General features: G+C 37.5%; 1 protein-coding gene across 6 annotated transcripts in view; it reads right to left on the minus strand.

Moving 5' to 3' along the window:
* Nucleotides 1-25,297, minus strand: part of PSME4 (proteasome activator subunit 4) — a 101,437-nt gene that overhangs the window by 50,757 nt on the left and 25,383 nt on the right. For all 6 annotated transcript variants that reach the window (XR_015797630.1, XM_088149349.1, XM_088149340.1 and 3 more), the window contains 13 exons: nucleotides 24,450-24,494; nucleotides 21,298-21,447; nucleotides 16,385-16,448; nucleotides 14,633-14,707; nucleotides 13,245-13,367; nucleotides 11,200-11,292; nucleotides 8,716-8,981; nucleotides 6,916-7,102; nucleotides 5,516-5,605; nucleotides 5,074-5,138; nucleotides 4,212-4,362; nucleotides 1,945-2,043; nucleotides 1,601-1,670 (listed from right to left, as the gene is read on the minus strand). Coding sequence is in view for 5 of the 6 variants with exons in the window: in XM_088149349.1 (XP_088005475.1) it covers nucleotides 1,601-1,670; nucleotides 1,945-2,043; nucleotides 4,212-4,362; nucleotides 5,074-5,138; nucleotides 5,516-5,605; nucleotides 6,916-7,102; nucleotides 8,716-8,981; nucleotides 11,200-11,292; nucleotides 13,245-13,367; nucleotides 14,633-14,707; nucleotides 16,385-16,448; nucleotides 21,298-21,447; nucleotides 24,450-24,494 (1,478 nt within the window). In the remaining variant the exon portion in view is untranslated. The remainder of the gene's footprint in view (nucleotides 1-1,600; nucleotides 1,671-1,944; nucleotides 2,044-4,211; nucleotides 4,363-5,073; nucleotides 5,139-5,515; nucleotides 5,606-6,915; nucleotides 7,103-8,715; nucleotides 8,982-11,199; nucleotides 11,293-13,244; nucleotides 13,368-14,632; nucleotides 14,708-16,384; nucleotides 16,449-21,297; nucleotides 21,448-24,449; nucleotides 24,495-25,297) is intronic.

Genomic DNA, 25,297 nt, shown 5'->3' on the forward strand with positions numbered 1-25,297 from the left:
GATATGAAATATATTAAGCCCCGATGTTACTATCCTGCAGCATGTATTGGTAATGACATATTTACAATTCTGAAGATTCTTACTTAAGCTATCTTGACAAAACCATTGTTATAAAATTTATTATGACTCAACTAGAAAGTACAAAAATTATATAAACATATAACATATCACAGGCTCATGTGATTCCTCTATTCTGTTATAGGATGAAAAATATATAAAATATCTCTGTTCTAATTCTTTCTTACACCTATTTCTACATTGTTTAATTCATTTTCTTAAAAGAAGTTAAATAAGTTACCTCCAGAGTTGTTTGAATGCTGTCTTATATAATTGGCTGCCTAATAATTATATAAGAAATTTCCACCAACTCATCATTCAGAAGATATGTTTCCCTTCCCAAATTAGCATATTCCTAAAAACCAAGTTAAATGTTCTTGAATAACTAACATCCTTTTCTACCTTCAGCTGTTTCCCATTTTGATTTCTGAGAAATCTTATTATTTAAGCAAAAGACATAAAAGGAGCTTAGATGAAATATGTGGTTGCTTGTATATGTTTACAGATGTCTTTGTGCCATCCACACACAGCAGTTTAGGCCTTCAAATTAACATGTGAAGTGAACATTATGTATTTGTTTCAACTAATAGACATGTGAATGGCTTATTTTTTTTTATATTGCAGATTATCTTTCAAACTATAGACATAAGATATACTTCAGGCCTCATAGATGGATCACAGGTTCTCTCCTGTTCTTCTCCAACATGTGACACAGGAGAGAAAGAGAATTTTTTAAATCAGAGAATAGGGGCTATTTTACCCATTAATTTCTTACAGTATATTAAATGTTTCCAATTGTGAAGAAAAGGTAAACTGTTCAAGCAGCAGAGTTCCCTTCTGCGAAGATACTGCTTCAAGTTTCTAATGAAGGAAGCCTACCAGCATTGAACCCACCTATGATTGTTTCCAAATCAGCATTCAGGACCTTACATCTCTAATATTCTCCTAACTTCAAGAGACATGGATACACTTTGTGCCTTCAGCTATAGTCTATCATGTCTATTCTACTGATGCATTATATTAGTGTAATATAATAGAGAGAGTTGGGATTAGGGACACTACTGAATAACTGAATCAGTAACTGGATGATCCCATGCCAATCTTTTCTCTCATGCTAACCCATCAAAGTTACTGTGATATAGTAGTTAGCCATGGTGAAAGGACCAGGGAGATTCAGGTTCAAACACATACTGAGCCATGGAAGTTTACTAGGTGGCTTCAACTAGTCTCCATCTCTTGAGAATAAAATCAGAGGACAGAATGTTGTATATACTCTCTCTAGCTGTTGGAAGTACATGCTCAGAATGCTAGAAACGACTTCCGGTTCTAGAAGTTTTACTTCCAGAAAACTTCTGGCCCTTGGTAGAAAAGCTGGGTTGGTGTGGTCTGAAGGAAGAGCAGTAAGTTCTAGAATCTCCCAAATATTCCTTCTCCAGAACAGAACTTTTTACACACAATTACAAACAAAATACTTCAAATCTTCAACAGGCAATATACACTTACACATATAAACAAGTTACAACATTAGATTATTGAAACTTACTGAGAGTAAGATGTGTTATAACACTGCAGCAATGGGGTACAAAAAGCTTCAAAGACTTCTCAGGACAGCACTGAAATGTCAGAAAGAACCAAATGTACATTAAGATATTCTGACAAAATAATGAGCATTCCACAGCAAAAATTCAGAACTTACCTCTTCTACTAAATGGCCTTGATTCTGCAAAGAAAAAAGTACTAAGGACTAGATAAAGAATATTCTATCTTAGGTCTGTATGGGAGGGGGAGAGCGCTGATGAATTGGCAAAACATTCTAGTTTCAACAAAACAGAGTTGTTATTGTTAGATCTTAACTGAAAAGAAGGGGAGGAGAAGAAACAGTCTTACTTTCACAGCAGCTCGGCACATATCAGCCACCATTCGACCAGCCACTCTTGTCTCAAAAATATTTGAAACAGCAAAATTGAAAACCTTCTCCAAAGCAACCTAAACAAAAAAACAAAAGGGATAATGTGTACAAGACCAAACAGATCTGCTGATCAGAAGGAACTCTTTGGTATACTAAAACAGCAAAAGAAACACCTGGAACAATGCTGGCAAACTATGAAGCATGAATATGACCAAAGGTTGGTATGAGCTCACTTTGAGCTTACATCATGGGGATAAGAGCAGTGAAACGTCATTGCTCTTCTGTATTTATCTGTGGATAGTCATCTCAGCAGCCTTGTTTAAGGTGACCTGGACCTTGTAGGGAAGAATGAGGTGGAAGATCAGTTATGAGGCTGCTATGATGAATTTGCAAAACATCTGGAGGATAAAATCATTCATATTTATTCAGAGCTGAATGCTGGATGCAGGCTGGGGAAGTGACAGAGGCTTGTGAGGTTATCCAGGTCCAATTTGATCCTGCTAGATTTCTCAGCAGCCTTTGATACCATTCATTATACCCAAGATATAAGCAAATGATCTAGTTTGTGACCTATGAATCATTCAGGTGTGTGGCAACAGTTTAAAGACGCCTACTAAGCATCTCTTTGGCTGGATTCAGGCTGAGTCTGTCCTATCCCTTCCTCACATCCATCTTTCAAAATATTATGCAGCACACTGTATTACTGCATTAATGGACAAGCTAAGATGAAAAAGGATTGGCTCTGAACTGTGTTCTTTTCTATAGCAGAACACAGAAGTCAGTTACATTTTAATCAACTGTTTAAAAAGTACATCCAAGCTAAGCTTATGGGAAAACAGAAAAATATTACTACTAAACTTTGCTAATTTGCCATGTATTTTGATAAGTTAACATACATTAATCTTGATACAGGTAGTCCTCGGTTAAGGATGGTAATTGGGACCGTGAACTCCGTCGCTAAGTGATGCGGTTGTAAAGCAAGATGTCATGTGACTGCAGGGACACTGCACTTACAACAGCAGTTCCAGCTGCCATCATTAGGTGAATCCTGCACAGTTGTTAGGCGTGATGTCACATGATCGCATTTGCAACCTCCTGCTGGCTACCCATTAACTTTGCTTGTTGGAAGCTGGCAGTGAAGGTCGCAAATGGCAATCACTTGGCTGCAGGGACACTGCAACAGCCACAATGACAAGGACTGGTCATAAGTCTCCTCATTCAGCACCATCATAACTTCAAATGTTTGCTGAATGTGTGGTTGCTGAACAAGGACCACCTGTAAACCACAGGGTCCTCTAAGAGTGCAGCTACCCCTAAGCACTACAACATTAGGGTCTATTTTATACTACAGTATAATTTTTTAATATATTCTGGATCAGTGACTAGTAAGTTGGCATTTTCTTATCCCAGCAAGATATCTGTATCTGGGCTGCAGTATCAAAATGCTGGTGAGGACTAAGCTAGTTGAATGTTCCTCCCCCAAAAAACAAAAATAAAACCCTCCGTATACAATGCAAGCATAGCAGAAAAAAAGTTCTACCACCAGTCCAGATACAGATTTTCCATTACAAAAGTCAGAAGATCTAGTACTGATTGCAAAAAACAACTGCCTAAACCTAAAAAGCTACGTGCATAACTTAGTGTTCTGCAGGAGATTTTGGCCTTAGTACCAACTCAGCTATGCTATTTTCCAACTCTGTACTAATCCTGGGAGAATTCAGAGATTGTGACATGGCATGTTATTTTAAGCAAAATAAAGGTGAGGAGTCCTTTTACTGAGTTTGGTAACTATATAGGCATAGCTGGATTATTTTCTTGCAAAAAAAAAAATGGAAATTGTTTGCTACTGTCTTCTTCCAGAATCTGTTCTTTTTTTACTTCCCAGTCTAGCCTATAACCTTGAGATCTCCTGACAGCCTCTCATCCAAATATTAACCTTACTGAATTTTTCAAGATCAATTAATGTTGGCTTAGGGACATTCTAAACAAAATAAAATAAAGAAGTCCATTAGGCATACCCAAGTCTTTGTGTATTACTGAAAATGTTCTTCAAATCCCAGGTCACTATACTTATTTTCACTGTGCATTATTTATTTTTTTACACCACAAATGCAGTTCAAACAACTATATTTCTTTGTTCAAACTCAAAACAACATGAAAAAATTAAAAGTTTCAGAAGCTTTGGTCCTATAAAAATTAAGAAAATAATATGATTTCTGTAATCATTCCCCTTGATGAAAAATACCTTAAATATCTCTTTTGAGCACTGTGTAAGGATTGTGCTGAATGTAGAAGATAGGCCTAGTTCCACTAAGCTCTCTAAATGAGTCATCTTTTCTGTTTCAGTCTCTTCTCTTGTTTGTTCCAATGTGCTGCTTTCTATGAGTCCAAAACATCTATATAGGAAAAAAAATCAAGTAACAGAATTAGTAAAAAGATCACTGCAAGCTTTTCTGTTGTTTGTATGGGCTGAAGTAGAATGTTATTTTTAATGTTATGCTATAAAATTTGCATAATATATTCTCACAGTCATTTCTGGCAACTAACTCCGGAAGACCAGAGATAAATTTTTCATTTTCTTTTATTTTCTCTACTCTACTAACCCATAAGCATAGGAGCTTGCAGCCTAATAAAAAAAAAGTTTGTGGGCTATTAATTTATTTGACAGACTGACAATTAGTGTTTCAATTGATTATCAAAAAATCAAGGAACCAAAACAAAACAATCAAATTATAGAACTGCATAAAGAGAGGAGAGAAATTTCTTCACCCTTAAGATGTACAAACATCTCAAATGTGGTCTTCTATATCACAAAAGTGAGAAGGAGGAAAAGTAGTTGTATTTGGCTAAAAAACAACAACAGCCACATGACAATCACTAGATACCCTATCCAAAAATACTGCCCCCTATAAACTTTGCTTCTTGAAAGCTATCAGCCAAACTACTTATCCAGCTCTCTGTCATTTTCTGACTCTTACGCTTAACATTTTCCCTCAGAATAGCTTCAAACTAGAAACATAGATGACTATGAAACACAGACTTGCAGTGTCCAAAGCATTGCATAGGGTTGTCACATCACCAGCATGCTGTTTCCCATTACTACTTGCCTGTCCATAAACTGCAGTACAAAATCTTCAAATTCAGCAGTAGCAGAGCACAGTTCTCTCTCCACCTACAATTTCAAAACACAAGGAAAAAAAAGTTTTTCTACTGCCTATAAATTAAGATGTAATTTCCAAAATTTAGTTAATTCTTGACACAATCCTTGTATTACACAAAAACATACAAATCTCAGTTTCTACAAATATTCAAAATACCAAGATCAAAATCAAGGGAACATAAATAAAAAGTTAAAATCAAGGGAACATAAATAAACAAAACAAAATTGTTTGTAAATTTAGACCATATAATTTGTTTTTTTCCTACTGAAAACCTTAATTTTGTAGTTACAAATAACAAGCAGCAAAATATATGATTTTAATGTTCTTTTACGTTCTATATTCTCATATCTATACTAAAAGTTATTTGCTAAACTTTTAAAACTTATACCTCTGTGAGATCATTTCTCTCTTGTAGTACTGATGAACAATCCACTAAAGGCACGAGAGTAGAAAACGTTGCAATAAACTGGAATGTGATCTAATAAAGTATGCAAAAAAAAAAAGTTTCAGTGTGCAGTAAGTATATATTTTAATTTAAAAAGGAACAGTCAGTTCAAATGTCTGAAACGCTGTATGGCAAATCTGTATCTATAGGTGGGGAAAACTGATATTCCCACATCTCAGGTACCCAGACTACACCTAGTACAAAACTGAAGTTAGTTTCTACTATTCATATTTCCATATACACTAAAGCAGAGGTTACCAGGCACTTTAGGTGAGTAGAATTTTGAGAAAATGTGATGTTTTCATCAATTGACAGCTGTTGGAAGGAGATTCCCCACTCATAAAACAGTTGTCATGGCCGGCATAGCTTGTTATAAATACTCATTTCCCAGAAAGCAAATTGGCAGTGTTTAAAAAAAAACCCTATCTAATAACCACAGATATAGAGCAAAGGTGATGTCTAAACAGTTCTGAAACTATGGTTTTATGTTCCACTGTTTATTCCTATCTATAAGCAAACTGACCTGGGCAAGAACCAAAAACAAAACAAGAGATTTATTTATTTATTTTATTTAGTAAACTTGTCCCCACCCATCTCCCCACAATGGAGATGGGATTTGTATTCTAACTGCTAACCATGAATCCACCTTAACAAAGCTTAAATCCAATGAACAGCTCACCAGGCAAAAGACACCACAGCTAAACATGCTAACACTCTGAAAGGCAAAACACATTCACACCACGGGGGGGGGGGGGGGAAACATCAATCCCTACAAGCCACTAGAGGCTCACACAGATGCTTGCCATCATCTTCTCTAAACTCCCAGTAAATTCTCTGTTACTGTCAGCTTACTATTTTCTTTTATTCTGGCAGCTGAGCATGCTTCAAAACGCTGAATTTTTAGCCATGAAACATGTTTGATTGTATTGGAATGTCTTTTGGCCTCATATAAGGTCCACAATTATTACTGAAAATAAAAATGATACTTTACTGTGTAGCATGTCATAGTTTAAAAATTATTTTAAACTTCAGGGGTAGCACTGAATCCAGGTGGTGCCAAGGGAGATGTAAATTATGTTGAGGAATCTCATTTTAAACTGTGATTTAGCATAAAACGCATAAGCTGGAAAAGACTGCAGTCAGCCTTTGTCTTATTTGCTCCTTCTGCTGTATGCTCTACCCATGCAATCAAAAGGAGGAAGAAACAGTGGTAGCCAAACAGATGTGCAGACAGTATACAATAAGGAAGAAGCTGAAATATAGAAGCAAGAAACCTGTGGAAATCTGTAGTCTTAAGATAGATCTGATTGCAACATAACACCGTGTGAAATTATTACACTCACCATGCATTTGCTAAAGTCATTTGGATCCACACCAGGCAATGCCCTCATCAACAGAGGCAACATGTGTGTTGGACCTTCAGGAAATGACTTGCCCCCAGATACCAGGCTACGAGCTACACCAATTACACAACTTAACGTAGCTGTGAGCTGATGAGGTTCTGTTAATGTCTCTAATGCAGGATATGTTCTATGAAAGAAAAAAACAAAAGACTTGTATCATTTATAGTGTCTTACTTGCAATTGCTAATAAGATAAGCCAGACATAGGCAATGCTCAGGCCACTCCAGACCTTTTTTCTAACTTTCCCAGATTTACAGGGTAAAATGGGTGCCCTAAACCCACCAGAAACACCACTCTATTTTTTTTCCTGGGAGGAAATTTAAAGAAAAAATGGATGCTTGCTTAATATTACCAGCAACATTCCTACAGCCCTCAGGCCGGACAGAAAGTATGGTTTTCAGGCCAAAAAAGATTGTCCACTTGAGGTCAGCCTTCTTATGTGGATATATAATATGTTCTTGGAAGCTCCTAAAATTGTAATTGGGTTTTCAGGCTTTGTTAAAATGATTCTATGGTTACATACTGCTTCTGTATTATGTATTACCTCCTCTTGGTCCATACCCAGAATAATCAAAATCTGTTCTTCACAGCATTATGGCAGTGTTTTCTTTAGTAGATAACACAGGGGAGGCTCTTGTACTAGAACCTACAGAATTCTGGCAGATTCAGAACAAGATATATTCATATTGCACAAAGCATGAATAGGGAGATGGACAGGTAAACAACAGAGTCTGTTTCAAGACTACGGCATCACGCACACTCTTAAATATTTTGGCACTCTGAATTAAAAAAAAGGCATTAACATTACAGCACTCTGCTTGCAGAAATTCTAACTAGATGTATGTTTTGATGACTCAACTTTAGGAAATAAAAAAAACAATAGAGAGTGGATTTCAAATACATTTTCTACTACATCTACAATGCAACATTAAATAGCAACAAAATTAAATTACACTGTAGATACCTTTAACTTCTGTTTACTCAAGGACTACAACAGGCTTTGTGGGACATGTGGAAGGCTCCATTCTAAAAAAAGGGAGCATTTGGGGAAGGAATTTCAGGAGTTTTAAGATAAAAAATGGGTGTTTAAGGATCTGCAAGGCTGAAGAAACCCATTTTTAATTTAACATGTCAACTTCAAAAAGAGTCCAAAATGTTTGACCCTATACATTCCTGAGGAACTCTAGGGCGCAGAGAAGAGATGCTGGCAAAGCCACACTTTTTGCACCTCTTAAATGATATTTGCTCTTGTTTAAGCCAGTAAAAATGGAAAGGTGGAAGTTTCAAAGTGAGGGAATTTGTAGCTAAACTTTAATCTTGTTGTTAAAGGTTTTAAATTGTGTTTTAACAGAAATGGCAGCATGAACATTTTTAAAAAATAAACTCATAAAATAAGTGATGCAGGATTGCAACGTAAACTAAAGCAAGGAAAAGGATAATATAGCATACATCTGAAAAGGTAAACATGAAAAAAAACCAGTAACTCTAGATTCTCTAGTCAACCTGAGCTTTAAATTTTCCAAAAAACCCCACAATGATTTAAAACAGTGTTTCCCAAACTGGAGAACTTTGAGGTACGGGGACTTCAACTCCCAGAATTCCCCAGCCAATATGGCCATCGCTAACAATTTTGGAAGCTAAAGTCCATACACTGGGAAAATGCTGATTTAGAATAACTTTTCTTGGTTATCTAAAAATTAGATACTAAATTTCTTTTTCGGGCTTCCAGATAGTACTCACTTTTCAAGTACTGGTGGGATTACCAACTCAGGACGCATTAGTGCAAGATTCTGCAGAGCTTGGGCTGCCTCTAGACTTCCAGTTTTGCTAAACATTGCCAGCAAGACAGGTTGTATAATGCATTCTACAAATTCTGTTATGTCCTGGTCAGTAAGCTTATGGCTATCAGGCACAGGAGTTAGCCAGCTCATCTTCTTATAGCGCTCACGATGCAGTCTTCTGACTATACTACTGGGTAGACGCTGAAGTAGCTTCATTAGCTTATTCTACCAGAGAAAGGCAACAAAATCCATTTCAGTTAATTAGAAGCAAGGAAAAGAGCCAAAGCTATTTTGACCTCTACATTCTGGGCATTAAGAAAAAGTAAATCTAGACCCTCTAATCAGCAGTCAACTATGTCTGTCTGTTTTGAAAGATACTTTATGTATTGGGCAGAATGAGAGATGGACCAGAACCTTCAGTACAGAGTTGGGATTTGATGTCAGGGAGGTTTTGAGTGCAGTACTATTCCCCTGGTATCACTGCAGAGTAACAATATTCTTCCATTCACTTCCTGGTGCTATTGTGGCAGATAGTGCTTCCTCCACCCCATCTCTTGGGAAAAGCAGCTGGCCTTCTCTTACTTCCTCAGCCCCATGATACTCATTGTCCGTCCCCCAAAACTCATTCACTAAATAAAATTCCTCTGCTGAAGCCACAGCAATTCTGAATGGATGCTAAGCGGGCATTCAGCTCCAGCTACCATGTTCCAGGATTCTAATAGTTCTAGTCTAAGTACAACTGAAGGATACCAGGATACAGAAGTCTAATCCAATCTAACACAACAGATGGGAGATGCATAGTGTTGAACTGTTTTCCACTGAAAAACAATGGGATTTAGTGGAAAAGCTCATTAGGATGAATAAGAGATGGGCAAACTGCAGCTGGCAGGCAGTGGTGCTTCTCAATAGGAGCAAAGGCAGAGCTGATGCTTTGTTGCATCTTGAAGTAGCTTTTATCTTACATAATCCCTACTTCAATTCAATACTTCAATATCTTGGCATTATGGCAAGCAGTTAGATTGGTATCAAGCACCAAGGCAGTTCTACTTCCTATTTAGAAGCAGAGCAACACATGCACTTCGTCCACAGATAATCTCTCTGAGCCTACATGACGTCAGCAGCTGAAACAGCATGACAACTTCTAACGTAGGGACTACTCTTGTGTCTTGAACTTTAATGAATGATGCATCTCATGAAAATACTAGCCTTATTTGTTTGGTTCCTTGTACCTTACTACTATTTATAAATATAAATTCCAAGGTGATTTCTGTAGAAAGAAAATAGATTTAACTCATCTAATTTTTATTCGTTTAACAACTTCATTGATTAGTTTATCACCAACTGCAAAATTCACTTAATTGGACATTGTACTGGTTTTGAAATTAAATAACTTTGGATCAGGCATAATGTTATTCAGCTCTTAATGCAGTCACTACCACCAGAAAGAAGCCATAAGGTAATTCCCTTCAATCTCCCATTACCTATGGAACTTTACTATGTTTGGTTCATACATAGTTTCGAGCTATATTGAAAGGAAATCCTCATTAGTACTGTTCAGTACTGCTAATACTGATGCTTCAGGCTCAGTAAAGAACTGTATTTTGTCATCACTAACCTTTCACATAATACGTCTTATATATTCTCATCCAGCCATTATTATTAGCTTGCATTGCTGGAACTGGCTGGTGGGATGATTGATACTGCTTCCCCCATCTTCTTGAATTGTATACTGGCTTTTATAGAGTTGTTATTTGTGATTTTATTTGGGGGGTATTTATATTTTTATTGTTTTTATTGTCTTGGTTTTTAATTGTAAGCCGCCCAGAGTCACCCTGTGGGGGAGATGGGCGGCATATAAATTTAATAACAAATAAATAAATAAATAAATAATCCATTACTCAGGGGGCAGTAGTAGAATGGAACACTGATTTTGACAGTTATATTTTTAAAGTCAAGTCTGTAATTTACTTTTTAAATTAAATTTCTGGCTTTTTTGGTCCTTTCATCCTTGCTATTGCTCGTATCTGGAAATTCTGCCAGAATACTATTGTGATGACACCTCTTTTTCCCTTCCAGGGCCTCTTCAATAGTCATCTTTTCTGAAGAGTATGTAGGACCCTATTTAATTTTATAAAAATAGGTGCATATTCTTGCCCTAATTGTACCAGCTTCTTTACTGTAGTCCTGCATCTGTTTTTAGATCATGACGTCTCTAGAAAAACAAATGGATTAACTCTGTTTCCTATAAGCATTATGTATATTGATGGCACTATGAAGGAGGAGGAGGAGTTGCTGCTGCTCTTAAAATATGTTTTAAAATCATATTCAGCATTGTTTTGTTGAAATTAGCGGCTGAAGAAAATGGATACTGTCAAAATTCTACATCAACACAATATTTAAAGTTGTGTGTCAAGATTAAAAGAAAAAACAGATATATCCTTACCAACCAACGGCCATTATTTGAGGGATGGTAGAAAGATGCAATACTTTTGAATAACCCAGCCAAATGTTTTTGTACAAGCTTGCTTGGTCCACCCTGTCCAAACACAGAAATAACAAAGCTATTTGATACAACTCCAAGTCCGTAATGTAATTTTAAATTCAGTTTCAGCATGCCCACCTTTTTCAGATATCAAAGTTATGGCCTCCACATTCCAACATATGCATATATGTGAATGATGGATGTTCTACCTCCAGAAAGGCAAAGCTGGAATTTAAGTTAATCATGGAATAGCTATCACAAGGTATCAGAACCCCTACAATATACAATGCATATAATTTTTCCTCTTAATCCATTCCTAGAAATAAGTGGTTGTTCTCTTTCATTGACATTATTTAAAATATACCACTTTAATGTCTGCTGACAATTCACAGATTCTCTAAATGGGACATTAGAATTACTGTGAAGATATTTTCCCTACAATTGAGACAGGTAGTCTGAAGAGTATACTTCTCTCCTACTCACAGGCTAGAAAGTCTTCTTACATCAGTTCCTTCGGGAAGAGAAATCTCTCTTCTCCAGTTTTTGAAGCACAAGTCATATAGAAAGTTCAGATAAACAAAATTTAAAGAGGCAGGAATATGAGAGAAGGATTATAAATACTGATGGCTTCTCTGATTAAGTATCCCTCCTCCTTCTTTTTTTTATTGCTTGGGTGCATTGGTGGTCCTGTTCTCACTGTAGGAAAAAACTTGTACAATAAACGCAACGTAGACCTTTCTTACTGACTACCTTGTTCAGCAACCGTTCAAAGTTACAACAGTGCTGAAAAAATAACTTTTAAGACCAATGCCTGTATTTACAACCTTCACAGCATCCCTCAGTCACATGATCGCCATTACAGGTAGTCCTCACTAAATGACCCTAATTGGGACTGGCAACTCTGCCACTAAGCAAAGCAGTTGCTAAGTGGGAAATCATGTGACCATGACTGTGCTTTCTGGCCCAAAAGAGACAAGACTACTCAGTTTCACACCTTTGGCTTTTGTTGGCCTCCTAACTACTCCCCCACCCTTGGAATTCTTGTCTGCCAGCTTACTGTCTTGTACACATAGAAAACAATGCAATTGCACCAGCACCTCAGGGCTGAGAGACACAGGCACACTATGCAAACAGCTTACTCTCTTGAAAACTTGTCGCCTCCAATCTCTCCACTCTAGGGGCAGGGGGTGAGAAAAAAAGCAAGTGATTTCTGTAGGCAATCTCTCCTTTGCCTGACCCTTTCCTGCTGCCGGCATGATCACATTGCTTTCGATGTGTAGAACAGCAAACAGCTTACTCTCTTGAAATCTCTTCCTCTCCAATCTCTTCGCTCTGGGGTGTGTATGTGTGTATGAGTGTGTGTGTGTCAGACAAGGTCATAAATGGGCTGTAAAGTTTTTTTTTTCAGCACTGTTGTAACTTTGGTCACTGAATGAATGGTCGGTAAGTGAGGACTACCTGTATGTTTTAAATACTGTACATATGCACATAAGGGGATACAAGTTGTGGTCTCACAATTATCTACAGTAGAGAACAATAATCACCTAGCTGAGAAGCTAGAATTTAGTTATCTGATAATGTTATTTGACCAACGTGTTATTTGGTCAGAATAAACAATTTATCTGCCCAGCACATTCTACTAAATTATAGCCAAGATGTGATTAAAGGTGTGCTGACCATTTCTTATAATGCTCCCTTTTGAATATTGCAAGGGACAGAGACATTCCATCAATTCTCTTGGGTGTTTTTTATGAACTGTCCTAGCCATACCTGAGGACATATGCTTTGTATAAAGCAGTTACTGCTATTTTGTATACCAAGATAGTTCCAAAGACAATAATTCTGTCTGAACACAGATTTCTTTAAGAAACTAGCCATCTTAGCTCTTGGTTATTTTCATGAATCTGATGTTAAAGTAGTAATTAATTTAAAACTTGACTTATTTACATGTCTACATAACCATACAGCCTCTTAAAGATCCTTATGAAAAAGAAAAAAGATAGTACCATCATAGCTGTGATCCACATAACTGCATGCCCTATGTCATAAGCATTTGTTAGGAATCGTGGAACCAACACTTGATTGCTTCCCACTGGAAGATTCAAGCTACGCAGTATTCTAGTAAATATCTGCAGTAAAAGACATTTGAGAATTAAATAACAAAACTGTGTCAAGAATAATATTTGAATTTTGTTATAAAATGTAATCAGACTATCAAGACATTCTAAGTTCAAAACCTAGCCTCCAAAATACTCTATTTGCAAACAAAAGCTTGATTAAAGGGGATGGCATTGCTGTTGGCACAGAACTTTTGGGACATTTTCCAAATTAAATTCTTGGAATAATTTCATATGGTAGAAAACTGCAATTCCTGTTTAGTAATCTATACTGAGATCTTTCTCTGTTAATGCACATTTCCTATTGCACAGCAGACACTTCCATATCTTGACAAATTGATTAAAGCTCGAGAGAGAGAGGGAGGGAGGGAGGATAGATGTCGGCATGCATCCATGCATGCCAGAAGCATCTGGAAAGCATCTACATAACTTGCTAAAGAAATACAATCACCCCACTAGATATTTTCTTTTAAATGAATAAAGTATCAAGTACTGCAAAACCGAATTCTGCTCTGAGCACTAAATCTGATGACTCAGCTCTCAGTGTTACTGGCCATACAGAGAAGCCTGGCAATAGCTAATCATAGCCCAAATGAATTTTAAAACTGTGCAACAAAATATTGTAATTAAGGCTTGAATTGGCTTCAGTTCACAGAAGTTAAATTATAAAATACGACAGTTGCTGTGGCTGCTAAAATCTATAAAAATAGCAGATCACTGTTTTCCCTATTACTATCACATTCCTGCAATTGGGAATCATATAAGTCTTCAAAAGTTTTATACTTTACATTTGGAAACAGGAATCCCAGCAAATATCATGATAGTAGTTTATAATTTAAGACCCCAGTATGGTAATGTTGTTTACCATACTTTAAAAGGAATAGAACAGTAGAAATAACACTCTTACTCACATTTTTTCTTTTACATCAACAAAAATCTTTAAAATATAGTTTAGACTTTTAAAAAGAGAGAAGTTTAATATGAAGGGGGGGGAGAAAGAGAGAGAGAATAAAAAATATTCTGCCCTTCCAATAAAAAGTTCAAGATCAATCACAAAAATTGATACATTACAGCTTTCCAACTATGTTGACAAGATAAATGCTTTTAAAAGTAATAAATATGCTTAGGACAGGGTACACAAGTTTTATCTTCAGAACTAAAATAATTAACATAGAACATGTATCTCTTTTGTATTAAAACTGCATGTTTTATCAGCAGAGAAAGCACTTGGCAGATCTTCATGTTAGTATTTTTATTATTTTCATATTAAATATTACCTTTGGAATATAGGGATCCCAGTTGATGTAGCCTATGTTATCAGTTGCCAAACGTGCAAAAAGGTTGACTAAATGCTAGAAAGAAAAAAGCACAGACCACATTTTCATGATACAACACAGACATTCAGCACAGTGTTAAGGTTTATTTCTGCTCTTTTCTGTAGCTTCCTCAAGAAGTAGGATCACATTTTGGAATATTCAGCATCATGCAACATGGAATCATAAAGCAGCTGAAAAGTTGCAAATCAGTGACCAGAAGAAAATTACTTTAATAGCAACAAAAGTTGTGAGGGGTGTTTGAACACTGAATAGATGCACAGAACTGACACTAAAGTTTCACAAGTAAACAGTACTGTTAATTGAGGAGGTATTTCATATTCACAGAACTGCCTGCAGGAAACAGCACTTTGTCCACATTCAGGCTCAAAAAAGTAAAGCGGGTGTCTGAAGAACAACAGACATTCCCATAAAATTGGCAGAGAAAACTGGTTTCCTGCAGAGAAGAAATGGAGCCAAAAAAACCAGATAATTACCCAGAGATATTGAAAAGCATAACAGGTAGAAAGTGAGTTAACAAGAAGAGAAATATAAGCATACAGAATGTTTAGAAAAGGAATAATTATGATACTGAGATGCAGAAACAGGACTGAGAGGGGCTTTTGGTTTGTTAGGAGGTAAAGTAGTAGATCCTGGGACTGAGGTAATATAGCGGAGATGATGAACCTGTGGCCTTCCAGGTGTTGCTGAATCCCGACTGAAGCTGTGGGGAGCTATTATGCTGCAACATCAGGAATGCCACAGATTTCTCACAGAAACTAGAAAACAACCAGAAAATAATAACAATGACTTCTACTAACCAGATTTCCATCAGATGTTTTAATAAGGTTAGCTACACATTTGCAGTAGATAAGTTTCAATTAGGCCCTGATTAGAGTTTTATGCTGCACGGCTGTCCCATTATTCAGAGGAAAAAACAGGTTCAGCAAGGCCAAGGTTTACATAGACCTAACCTCCTCAACAAATGGAGAAAGATCTTGAGAAAGAATATTTCTGATACATGTTACAATTTTCACAGACAGTGAGCTGGGTAGCAAATGTTGGTTATAAAGAGCAGTGGATATACAGCACTGTCGTAATATTTCAGAATTTCAAAAATATTTTAGGCATAGGTTCTTTTTTGTGCAGTTCCATCACTCGTCTCTTTCCAGGGCTAGTTATCGCAGAATAGTATTTCTCCTCTAGCAGTAACGAAGCTAGCTATAAACCACAGTTAGAAACTGGCTCGCTAGTTCTGGTTAAACTTGTTCACTATCTGGATTTATACATCACATTAAATCTTAATTACATTTCATTCTGTTACTTTCAGCCCATTTGTGGGATTTACATTTAGATAGCTGAATATATTATTTATCATTACCACTGTAATGCTAATGGTAAATCATATTGTATCTGCACAATATGCATAGAGATATCATATACATTGATGCGATTTGAGAGTTTTAGAAGTTATAGCAATTACATGAGTTCAGGCTTGGATTTTCAGCCTAAAGAAACACTAGCATTCAAAACAAACAAACAACCCCACACAGCATGACAAATAATATCCAAAAACTATAATTGTTCAACTCGTAAAAGAGTAAAAACTTTAAAATTATGACAATCTTTCAAGGCACTGTTATTTCTAGTCCAATTATCTATATACCATCTCTGTAGTAACAGGAGGTGGGGAGGTAGGTGGGACACTATACTTACCCCTTCCCATTGTGGAAGATTTTGAACTGAAACCCAAAGGCCTAGGAATTCATCAAACCAGAGCCTGCAAGACAATGAAATCCCACCAAAACATTTTTAATACATTAAAACAATTTGTTCCCAATATCGAATAATACATACTTAGTACATTATAGATTTCAAAACCGGTGTATGTGTGTGCGTGTGACATATATCTTATCTCAATAAACCCAGTATTAGTGATTTTTATTAGGCATAGGGCAAAAAAAGAATGTTCAAAATTAGCCCACTTCAGGCCATACAGAGCAGTCTTCCTTCCACCTGACAAGCCTCCATTCATATTGCTGGCTGTAGATTTTGAGAAATGAAATAATTATTGAAATAATCTTTACAGCACAGACTTCCTTTTTTATAGTTTTTATAAACTATAAAAAAGCCCCTTGGCAAAAAGCTCCTGGGCTGGGCTTTTGCTTCACACTGCCAAAAAAAAAAAAAAAAAAGCAGCACCCCCTTCTTCCCTTCTTCTCCTTTTTTTTTTTCCCCTTCCACCATAGGTAGACCGGTTTGCTCGTGGGAGTGTCCTCTGGCTGAGACAGACAGGAAAACTGGGCCCTTGCAGCCCCCTTCAAGTCTCTCCCTTCCATTTTCCGCAGGTAGACCGGTCTCCCTTCTCAGGAAGAGAGGGCAACCAGGCCAGCCTTAGCCCTCCAGAGCTAAAGCTTTTTAGCACACCACCAAAAAACAAACACCAGGAGCAGCACCTGAGCAGCCGTGTGCCAAAACACCTCTTTGCAAAAAGCTCCTGGGCGGGGCGGGGCTGCTGGCTTTTTTTGGTTTTGGCAGCACAAAGCAGAAGCCCAGCCCAACCCCTCCCAGTAGCTTTTTGGCAAAGGGGGGTTTTAGAGCAAGAAGACGGCAAAGGTCAGCTAACAGCGGCGGAGCGTAGGGCGGCAAGGGCGACCGCAGCTGGGATTGGGCTGGGGCAGCTGCAGCTTCCCAGGGCATGGCAAGCAGCCCCAGAGCTGTGTGGTTTTGAATGCAGGGCAGGGTGCAGGGCAGCCAGAAATGTAGAGATGGAGGGGGAGATTGGGGGGGGGAGTTGGAGGCACAAAATGTTGCCTTTTCTCTATTCCCTGTCGATTAATTATGAAGACAGACTTTGCTATTAAAGATTATTGTTCCTATGGAAAGACCAAATCTCTGCAAAGGCTCTGCATGTGATTTCAACCTTCTTTTAGAAGAATACTGTTAAAACCTCCACAGACAAAAAGCAGGATACATGTAAAAATTCCCCTCTCACCCCTATGGGTGGTATGCGTCCTTCTCAATCTTGGGTTCTTTACCAGAGGCCTGGGAGTTTGAGGGTTCTGTGCAGTATCTTAGCTTTTACTAGCATTGCAGTCTTTTGGACAGAGAGTTGGAGCCACTCTCCCAGCTTAGGAGTCAGAGCTCCAAGTGCTCCTACCACCACTGAGACCACTTTGACCTTTACTTTCCACATCCTCTCTAGTTCTTCCTTCAGGCCCTGGTACTTCTCCAGCTTCTCATGCTCCTTCTTCCTGATGTTGCTGTCACTTGGCACTGCTACATCTATCACCACTGCTGTCTTCTGGTCCTTGTCTACTACCACGATGTCTGGTTGATTGGCCAGTACCTGCCTGTCTGTCTGGATCTGGAAGTCCCGGAGGATCTTAGCCCAGTTATTCTCAACGACTTTTGTGGAATCTCCCATCTGGACTTGGCAGGGTCTAGTCCATACATTGTGCAGATGTTCCTGTACACAATTCAGCTACTTGGTTGTCCTGTTCAGTGTATGCTGTTCCTGCCTGCATCTTACACCTTGCAACTATGTGTTGGACTGCTTCTGAGACCTCTCTGCACAGTCTGCACCTTGGATCTTGCTTCTATGAATCTGGTGCTTAGTGCCTGTTCTTGTGCTGCTATGATCAGTACCTCCGTGCTGTCTTTTAGTCCAGCCCTCTCCAGCCACTGGTAGGATTTCCCAATGTCAGCCACCTCAGCTATCTGTCGATGGTACATCCCATGCAGGGACTTGTCTTGCCATGGCACTTCCTCCCATGTCTGCTGCTGTTTCAGGCATTCTCTCAGCATTTCATCTTTGGGTGCCATCTTACTGATGTACTCCTGGATGCTCTGGGTTTCATCCAGGACAGTGGCTCTGACACTCACCAGACCCCGCCTGCCCTCTTTCTGGCTGGTGTACAGTCTCTGGCTGTTGGACTTGGGGTGGAAACCTCTGTACATTGTGAGGAGCTTCCTCTAGTATATATCTACTCCATTCACATGCCACCTTTCAGTAATTTAATTCCTGTCTAATTTTCTGTAAGAATTTGAAAGCCAAAGGAAAGTAAGTTTTAGGTATGAAAGATACCACTTAGTCCTGAAATCATGACTGAAATTCAAAGAGTGTCTATAAATATTAATAATATTTTGAAAGGAGACTGGCAATGCAGTGCACTTATTAAGTAGGCAACCCCTTCAAACTTTTTTTTTTTTAAACCTCCTCTTCTCCCAATCTTCAATTATTCATGCTCTCAAACAGATCCAGAAACATTCCAAAGCAAAAAAAAGTATGTTAGTGGTTGGGGCTTCTTCATACAGCATGCACATCCATCAAGGAACTGGGGGTGGGGGAGGGGAGGGCAAGATAGCAAGATAGAAGAATGGTCTATGACACCAAGTAAGCTAAGGAACCTTAAGAAGTGGGGAAATTGCATGGGACCTGGGAAAGGCGATAAAGAATATAGCAGCAAAGTGCATGGGGACTAGCAGAGGCAGTAGAAAAATATGAAATAGGATTTAGAAAAGATAATGTGCAGAGAAGAAAACAAATCTAGAGAGAAGTGCAAAACTAAAGAAAGAGGCCGTATCAACAGGACAATGTCAGGGGGAAAACCCAAAAAGAGAATACTTAGAGACATTAAGTGCACACATATATGCAAACTGCACACAGAGAAAGGGAGGTGGATCATCACTTTTCATTATTGGCTATGTACTTCTAAAGAAATTTGTTGAGTAGCCCAGATCCCAGTTTACTTTTTTAAGATTTAAAATGTACTTAGCAGCCCAAAGGGGCTGGAAATCCTTATTGTTGAGCTTGCCTTTTTAAAATTCCCACTTCCCATAATAAGCAATAGGTCCCACAGTATTTGACATATTGCTAGTGTCTGAGAAATTCTAAGCCCAAAGTTTCTTGGGCACTTCTCATATAGTCCAGTCCAGTTTCTGTAAGCATGCTTTAGTAACAAAAGGAGTGTCACGGGGGCTTTTGTAAGTTCCCAGTATTTGGTGAATAACGCAGTGCCAAAATCACCTCTTTGGGACTTTTTTCCATTTATTTAGAAAACACATCAAAGTAGTCAAGCTACTTTTGATTTCACCATATTCTTTAGCAAGTTAGCAAAGATTATTTATTAGTAGACAAGGCAAGATCATCTCTGCTCCAACTCATTGGAATGGCTTGAGATTAAGAAGGCATTGCAACATAATTTTTCTGTACTCAAGATTGCAGCCTAAATTTCCTCTAGCTGCATTTTCAAGTTATGTTAATCTCACCAGGCTGTTTCTAACACCAGACTTATATCCTACTTTAAAGACATGGCAGTATTCTTTCTGTCGCAGACTGGCACAGGCTACTGTTCTTGACTCTGGTTGGCAGAACATGACCTCTTTCATCTACCTACACTTCTTGGACATTCATCTGCATTGAGTAGCAGGCCCACAGCACAGCCTCCTCTTCTTGTCTTCAGTGAGTCTTCTTCTGAATCTCACCCAATTACTTTCTTTAGCAATCTTCTCTGGACTTGCACTCAAGCCAACAAGTCTTCAGCAGTGTGTCATCCAACATGATATACCATCCAGTCTAATTTAGGACAACCAGCCAACATTACTCTTCATTAAAATAACCCATTTTCAAAAGCCACTGCTGTCTAGATCCATATTAGATGCCAGTCATTATGCCTGCTCCATCAAAGTTCTCCTACTTCTTCCTTTCCATTCTGAAAAAAGGAATCCAGCTCCTACAGAGACATTTTCTTATGGGAAATTAAACTATCTTAGTTATTCTCACCTTCTACTTAACTGCTTACTAAAACAAAGTGTTTGTTGGGGTGTCTGTATGGATATGTGAACTACCAGCAGGAAGCCTTGGCCGAATGTGGACGTCACAAGGAGATTTAAAAAACCTGAATTCACCATATTATTTTTTAAATCTTTGAAGTTTAATATTACTGACAAGCTACACATTACACTGAGTGTGCCAAAGATGCCAAACTTATTCAACCATGTCAGCGACGGGAACTTAATTAGGCAGACTGCTGCACACTCGTGCAAAGCATTCCAAAAGGCCATTTAAGCTTAGAAGGCATTTCAAGCTTACTTTGATTTTTGTAAAAGACAAGGCATTATTGGTGTAATGAGCATTTCCCTCTTCTTGAGATTCTGGCAAATGAGCAGCCTCACCTCACCTGGAGAGAGGTCCAGGAGCTTGAACCAAAGGTAAAACACTGAGAGGACTAGTCTGTTAAGGCTCAGAACTTCAATATAATTTTGTTTCAGACTCAAATATTTATTATGGTTGGTACATCAAACTAATAACATTTCAGAATTTCTAGCACCAGAACTGTATCAAGAACTGAACTAAGCAATGATTTGGTAGAATGATACTGCTTTTCATTCAATAAATAATTTTAAATGAAAAAAAAACCACTATCAGTTATATGACTGCTGAATTCTGAACTTTTAGGCGAACTAGAAAGATGTTACCCCTTAAAATTTAGCATTCAAAATAGAAGTATCAAGGCAGTACAATGGTAGTTATTACATGTGTTAGTTAAGCTCAAATTCACAAACATCAGCTTTATATGAAATAGATCATTATACGAAAATGCTGCAAAGTAGTAAGATCAACTCACCTAAAACCTTTGTGGTGGAAATCTGGAGGAAGAGTGGTAGGCAGAAACAATTCAAAATAAGTGATAGCTTTTTGCATGGTAACATCAAAAGGGCACATTAATGGCCGCCATTCATCTAACATCTCTGCTGTGGCATTTTCTGGGAAATAACTAACAAGAAGAGGGATTTTTGCATCAACATGTACTACTTATTTATTTATAATCTGTCCTATCAATACTTCTGAAATATAATCCATTAAAAACATGAATAAAATCATAAAAATACAAAAGTACAAACTAAACATGTTTCTGAGACCAAAGATTTGAATAGCTAGATTTTCACAGCATGGAAATAAAATCACTGTAGTTGCCAGCTTTATCTCATGCAGTAGGGCATTTCTTAATTAGAATTCTATATCCAAGAAGATCCTCTCCCATATTTTCTCAAAATGCAGTAATCCCAACTGGGAAACAGACAAGGATCCATTTAGCAAATTTTAATACTCAGGTGACTGTAGGGAAAACATTCTGTTAAATATTCAAGTAATAACATTTCAGCAATAATTAAATGTATGAAATTCTCTGTTACAAGAAATGATAACGAGTGCTAGTGCCAATGTTTTTGAAAAGTATTAGACAAAAGCATGAAGGATAGACATAAATAAATGGTTAGCCAAAATAACTAAATGGCATTTATGTGAACAGGGATAGTATGCCATGAAGAACAGAAACTGTGGCAAACAACTGGAGAAAGCCACTAACATAGGAAGAAAGGTTTTATGTTTTGATTATACTTGGAAGTTGTGGATGAAGCCTCTCATACACTGAAAGAACACCTCAGTTATCCCTCCCCACTGGCCCAGCACTCACAAAAAGGACCCTATGTAATTATCAGTATATGTACATCAGGCTCCTTCACAAAAGTCCATTTTAAGGAACTTGACAGCAGTACATCAAAGACTAGTAGGGTCCCCCTTCTTATCTACACTGAACATAAAGAGATCATGGCTACTGGATGCAACTCCACTTCCCCATTAGCAAATGTGACTATCTTTAATGGGATCAATAAAAATGGGAGAAGACAGAGAATTCACTCTCTTTATCTTGATCTTGTTCACATTTTCCCCTCTAACTATAAAAGATTAATGAAGGGGCTAATTGTTAGTGACAATTTCAGATTAGTGTTTATTCTACTGATAATATGCCAGATATATTACAATGCTCAAACAATTATTTTATTACTACTTTTATATGCTATCTTTCCATTGGGAGCGCAAGACAATGCACAATACAGTTTCCTTTCATGTTACTGTATATTTATAAAAGCTCTGAGAGCTTGGACTTACAGAAAGTAGCTCAAAGCAATCCAGGAAGCTCCAAGATTGAAAAGGTATTTGAAGCAGGACAACACTTCAACCACTATAACCATCTGAACCATTATACCATACTACACTGTCTCCAAAATACAGAAACCAAACTGACAGAATTCTCTTTATTTGGGACAAGCTGTTAAACTTAAGAGTTCAAGACTCTGCAATACTTTGGACTTGATTCAAACAGGCCTGTTACTATTTTAATGAGTCACAATATGTCTTACACTCATGCTCCTAACCCTCTGAGCAGTTTTTCAAAATCAAATCTTAAGCATTGCATATCTCTGAACTCTAATTTCTTAAAAGAAACTTTCTCATTGCCTTTTGCACAATCCTCTGAAAGAACTTGCAATCCAGCTACAAAGTTAATAGAATCTCAAGGTAATTGCCCGGAGTTAGAATTTGTCCAGTTCAAATAAAAGCACTGAAATCACTGAAAGACTCTCATCTAAAGATGATCTAACACAGGCATCATTATTTAAGTTATATGCATTGTAATTTTGCAATCCTGCAGATTTTAAAACATTTTAAAATAATGCAAGAGATATCTTGAAATAATATGGGAGTCCTTCAGGTTTGAAGAAGACATGCTGTTGTGCAATTCATCTGCGGACATGGAGGTGGCTCTGCAGTCCCAGTCTGGAAGCACAGAGTCTAGCACAATGGGGGCACTGGAAGTCCATTGTTGTAATAACTTTGAGTGTTGTTCTGGGACACCGCTCATGGTTTTCTATCAGTTTTTGGCGGTGCCTGTCTTCAAAGCCAGTGGAGGCTTCATAGCACAGGCTTGCCAGCGGGTTCTGTCAGCAGCTGCAGCATCTACTTCTCTTGGCTGGATGTCAAGTGGCATAGGGTTTCTTTCACAGCATCTTTGTAGCACTTGAGCAGTTGACCTCGAGGTCTCTTCCCAGACTCCAGTACACTATAGAGCAGTGATGGCTAACCTATGACACGGGTGTCACAGCTGACACACCAGCATTCACCAATACCCGACAACAACTAGTCTCCCTGTTTGAGTTACCAAAGAAACTGAGTTTGTTTTACTCGCATTTCATTTTTGTAATTATTTGATGTTTCTTTATACAGTATAATACATAGCATCATACATGATTGGACTGTATTTTTTTTAAATAAATGAATATGTAAAGAATTGTTTCTCTTTTGTTCAGGTGGGGGTGACATGCCAGCAGAGTCAAGTTAGGCATTTTCCGAATTTTTGACACACCAAGCCCAAAAGGTTTGCCATCACTGCTATAGAGCAAATAGCAAGGCATATAGTGATCCTCCATCCAGATGACATGTCCCTTCATCATATCCAGGCTCTGATAATCAGGGACTCAATGCTGGTGGGCTCCACATAATTATATAATATATTATAATATATTATAATTATATAATTATAATTATAAATATTATATATTAAGATATTATATCTTGAAATATAATCATGGAAATGTAAGAGCCAAATAGTCATTTTATACAGCTACTGCTTGTCCCTCATACATAAAGTAGGGGCAATTTTCAGTAATGGGAGATTCCAAACAATTTTAGATAAACTTTGATGGCATTATAACCAACGTATTTGCTTGACACAAATGATCACATACTTCACTGCTGAAGTGGAAAAAAGGTAGAACTAATCAGAGGATTCCTGTTACTGGCAACAAAGCCCTATGAACACATATAGCTTTTTCAACTTCATAAAGGACCAAGAGGAAAGCTACATATACATACAAGGGTATCTCAATATCTAAGACTTTAAAAAGTACATAAAAGATTGAAAATGGCTAAGGTACTTACAGTCGACAATTTTTCACAAGGGTTTTCAAAACACTTTCTACTGAGCTAAAAGGAGAGCAAAAAATGAAAAAAAATTATAGTATTCTACCTTATAAAAATATAGTTACATAATTATGCAAAGTCTAAGATGATATTGATTCAATGATACATTGTCTATGTACATGCAGCAGTTAATTTTACTTAATGATACAGATTTAGTTACAAGTATTACGATTGATTTGCCTGATTTTTTACTTTGCTTCTATTTCTCCTAGAGTACTGCTTGGGCCACATATAGGATCATGTTTTTCCTTATATCCCAAATACTCAACAGAGTGTGTTTCAGTTTTTAAAAACAAAAAGTCACATAATAATAAAGTTTAGAAATATAATTGAGTAAACTGCATCACACCTGCAAACCTACTTGCCAGTTTTTTCCCGTTAGTATAAATGTTTTGAGATGCCACATGTTTTCAAAAGGTATACCTTACTATGTACAAAGGAACTATCCCTGGACAACTGCTGTATTTATTGACAAGAGCATTCAAGGGCGCTCAAGCAGTGGCTTATTTCCAAATGCTCTATAATACGGATTATCTAGACTTATTTCAAGCTGTTTTCTGGTGCATTTTTGCCACTGAAACTTCTTAGCAGTTTGGCAAACAGTCTTCTGGACTGGCTACCTACGTTGAGGTAAATAGTCTACATGATTCTGGCCTCATCTGATGCATATGTTTCAAAAAAGAGTATTGGGGAACTAATCCCACTTTTCCACAAAACAGTTTTGCTACAGAGTTCCACATTGCTTTGTTTTGTTTTCTATGAATTCTAACATCCTACATGAAACCAATCAGAAAAATAAGTCTAGA

The sequence above is a fragment of the Python bivittatus genome, unplaced genomic scaffold, assembly GCF_059951505.1.
Source record: "Python bivittatus isolate LINGU-HERP-01145 unplaced genomic scaffold, Pbiv_v1 ctg000020_np1212, whole genome shotgun sequence".
Lineage (NCBI taxonomy): Eukaryota > Metazoa > Chordata > Lepidosauria > Squamata > Pythonidae > Python > Python bivittatus.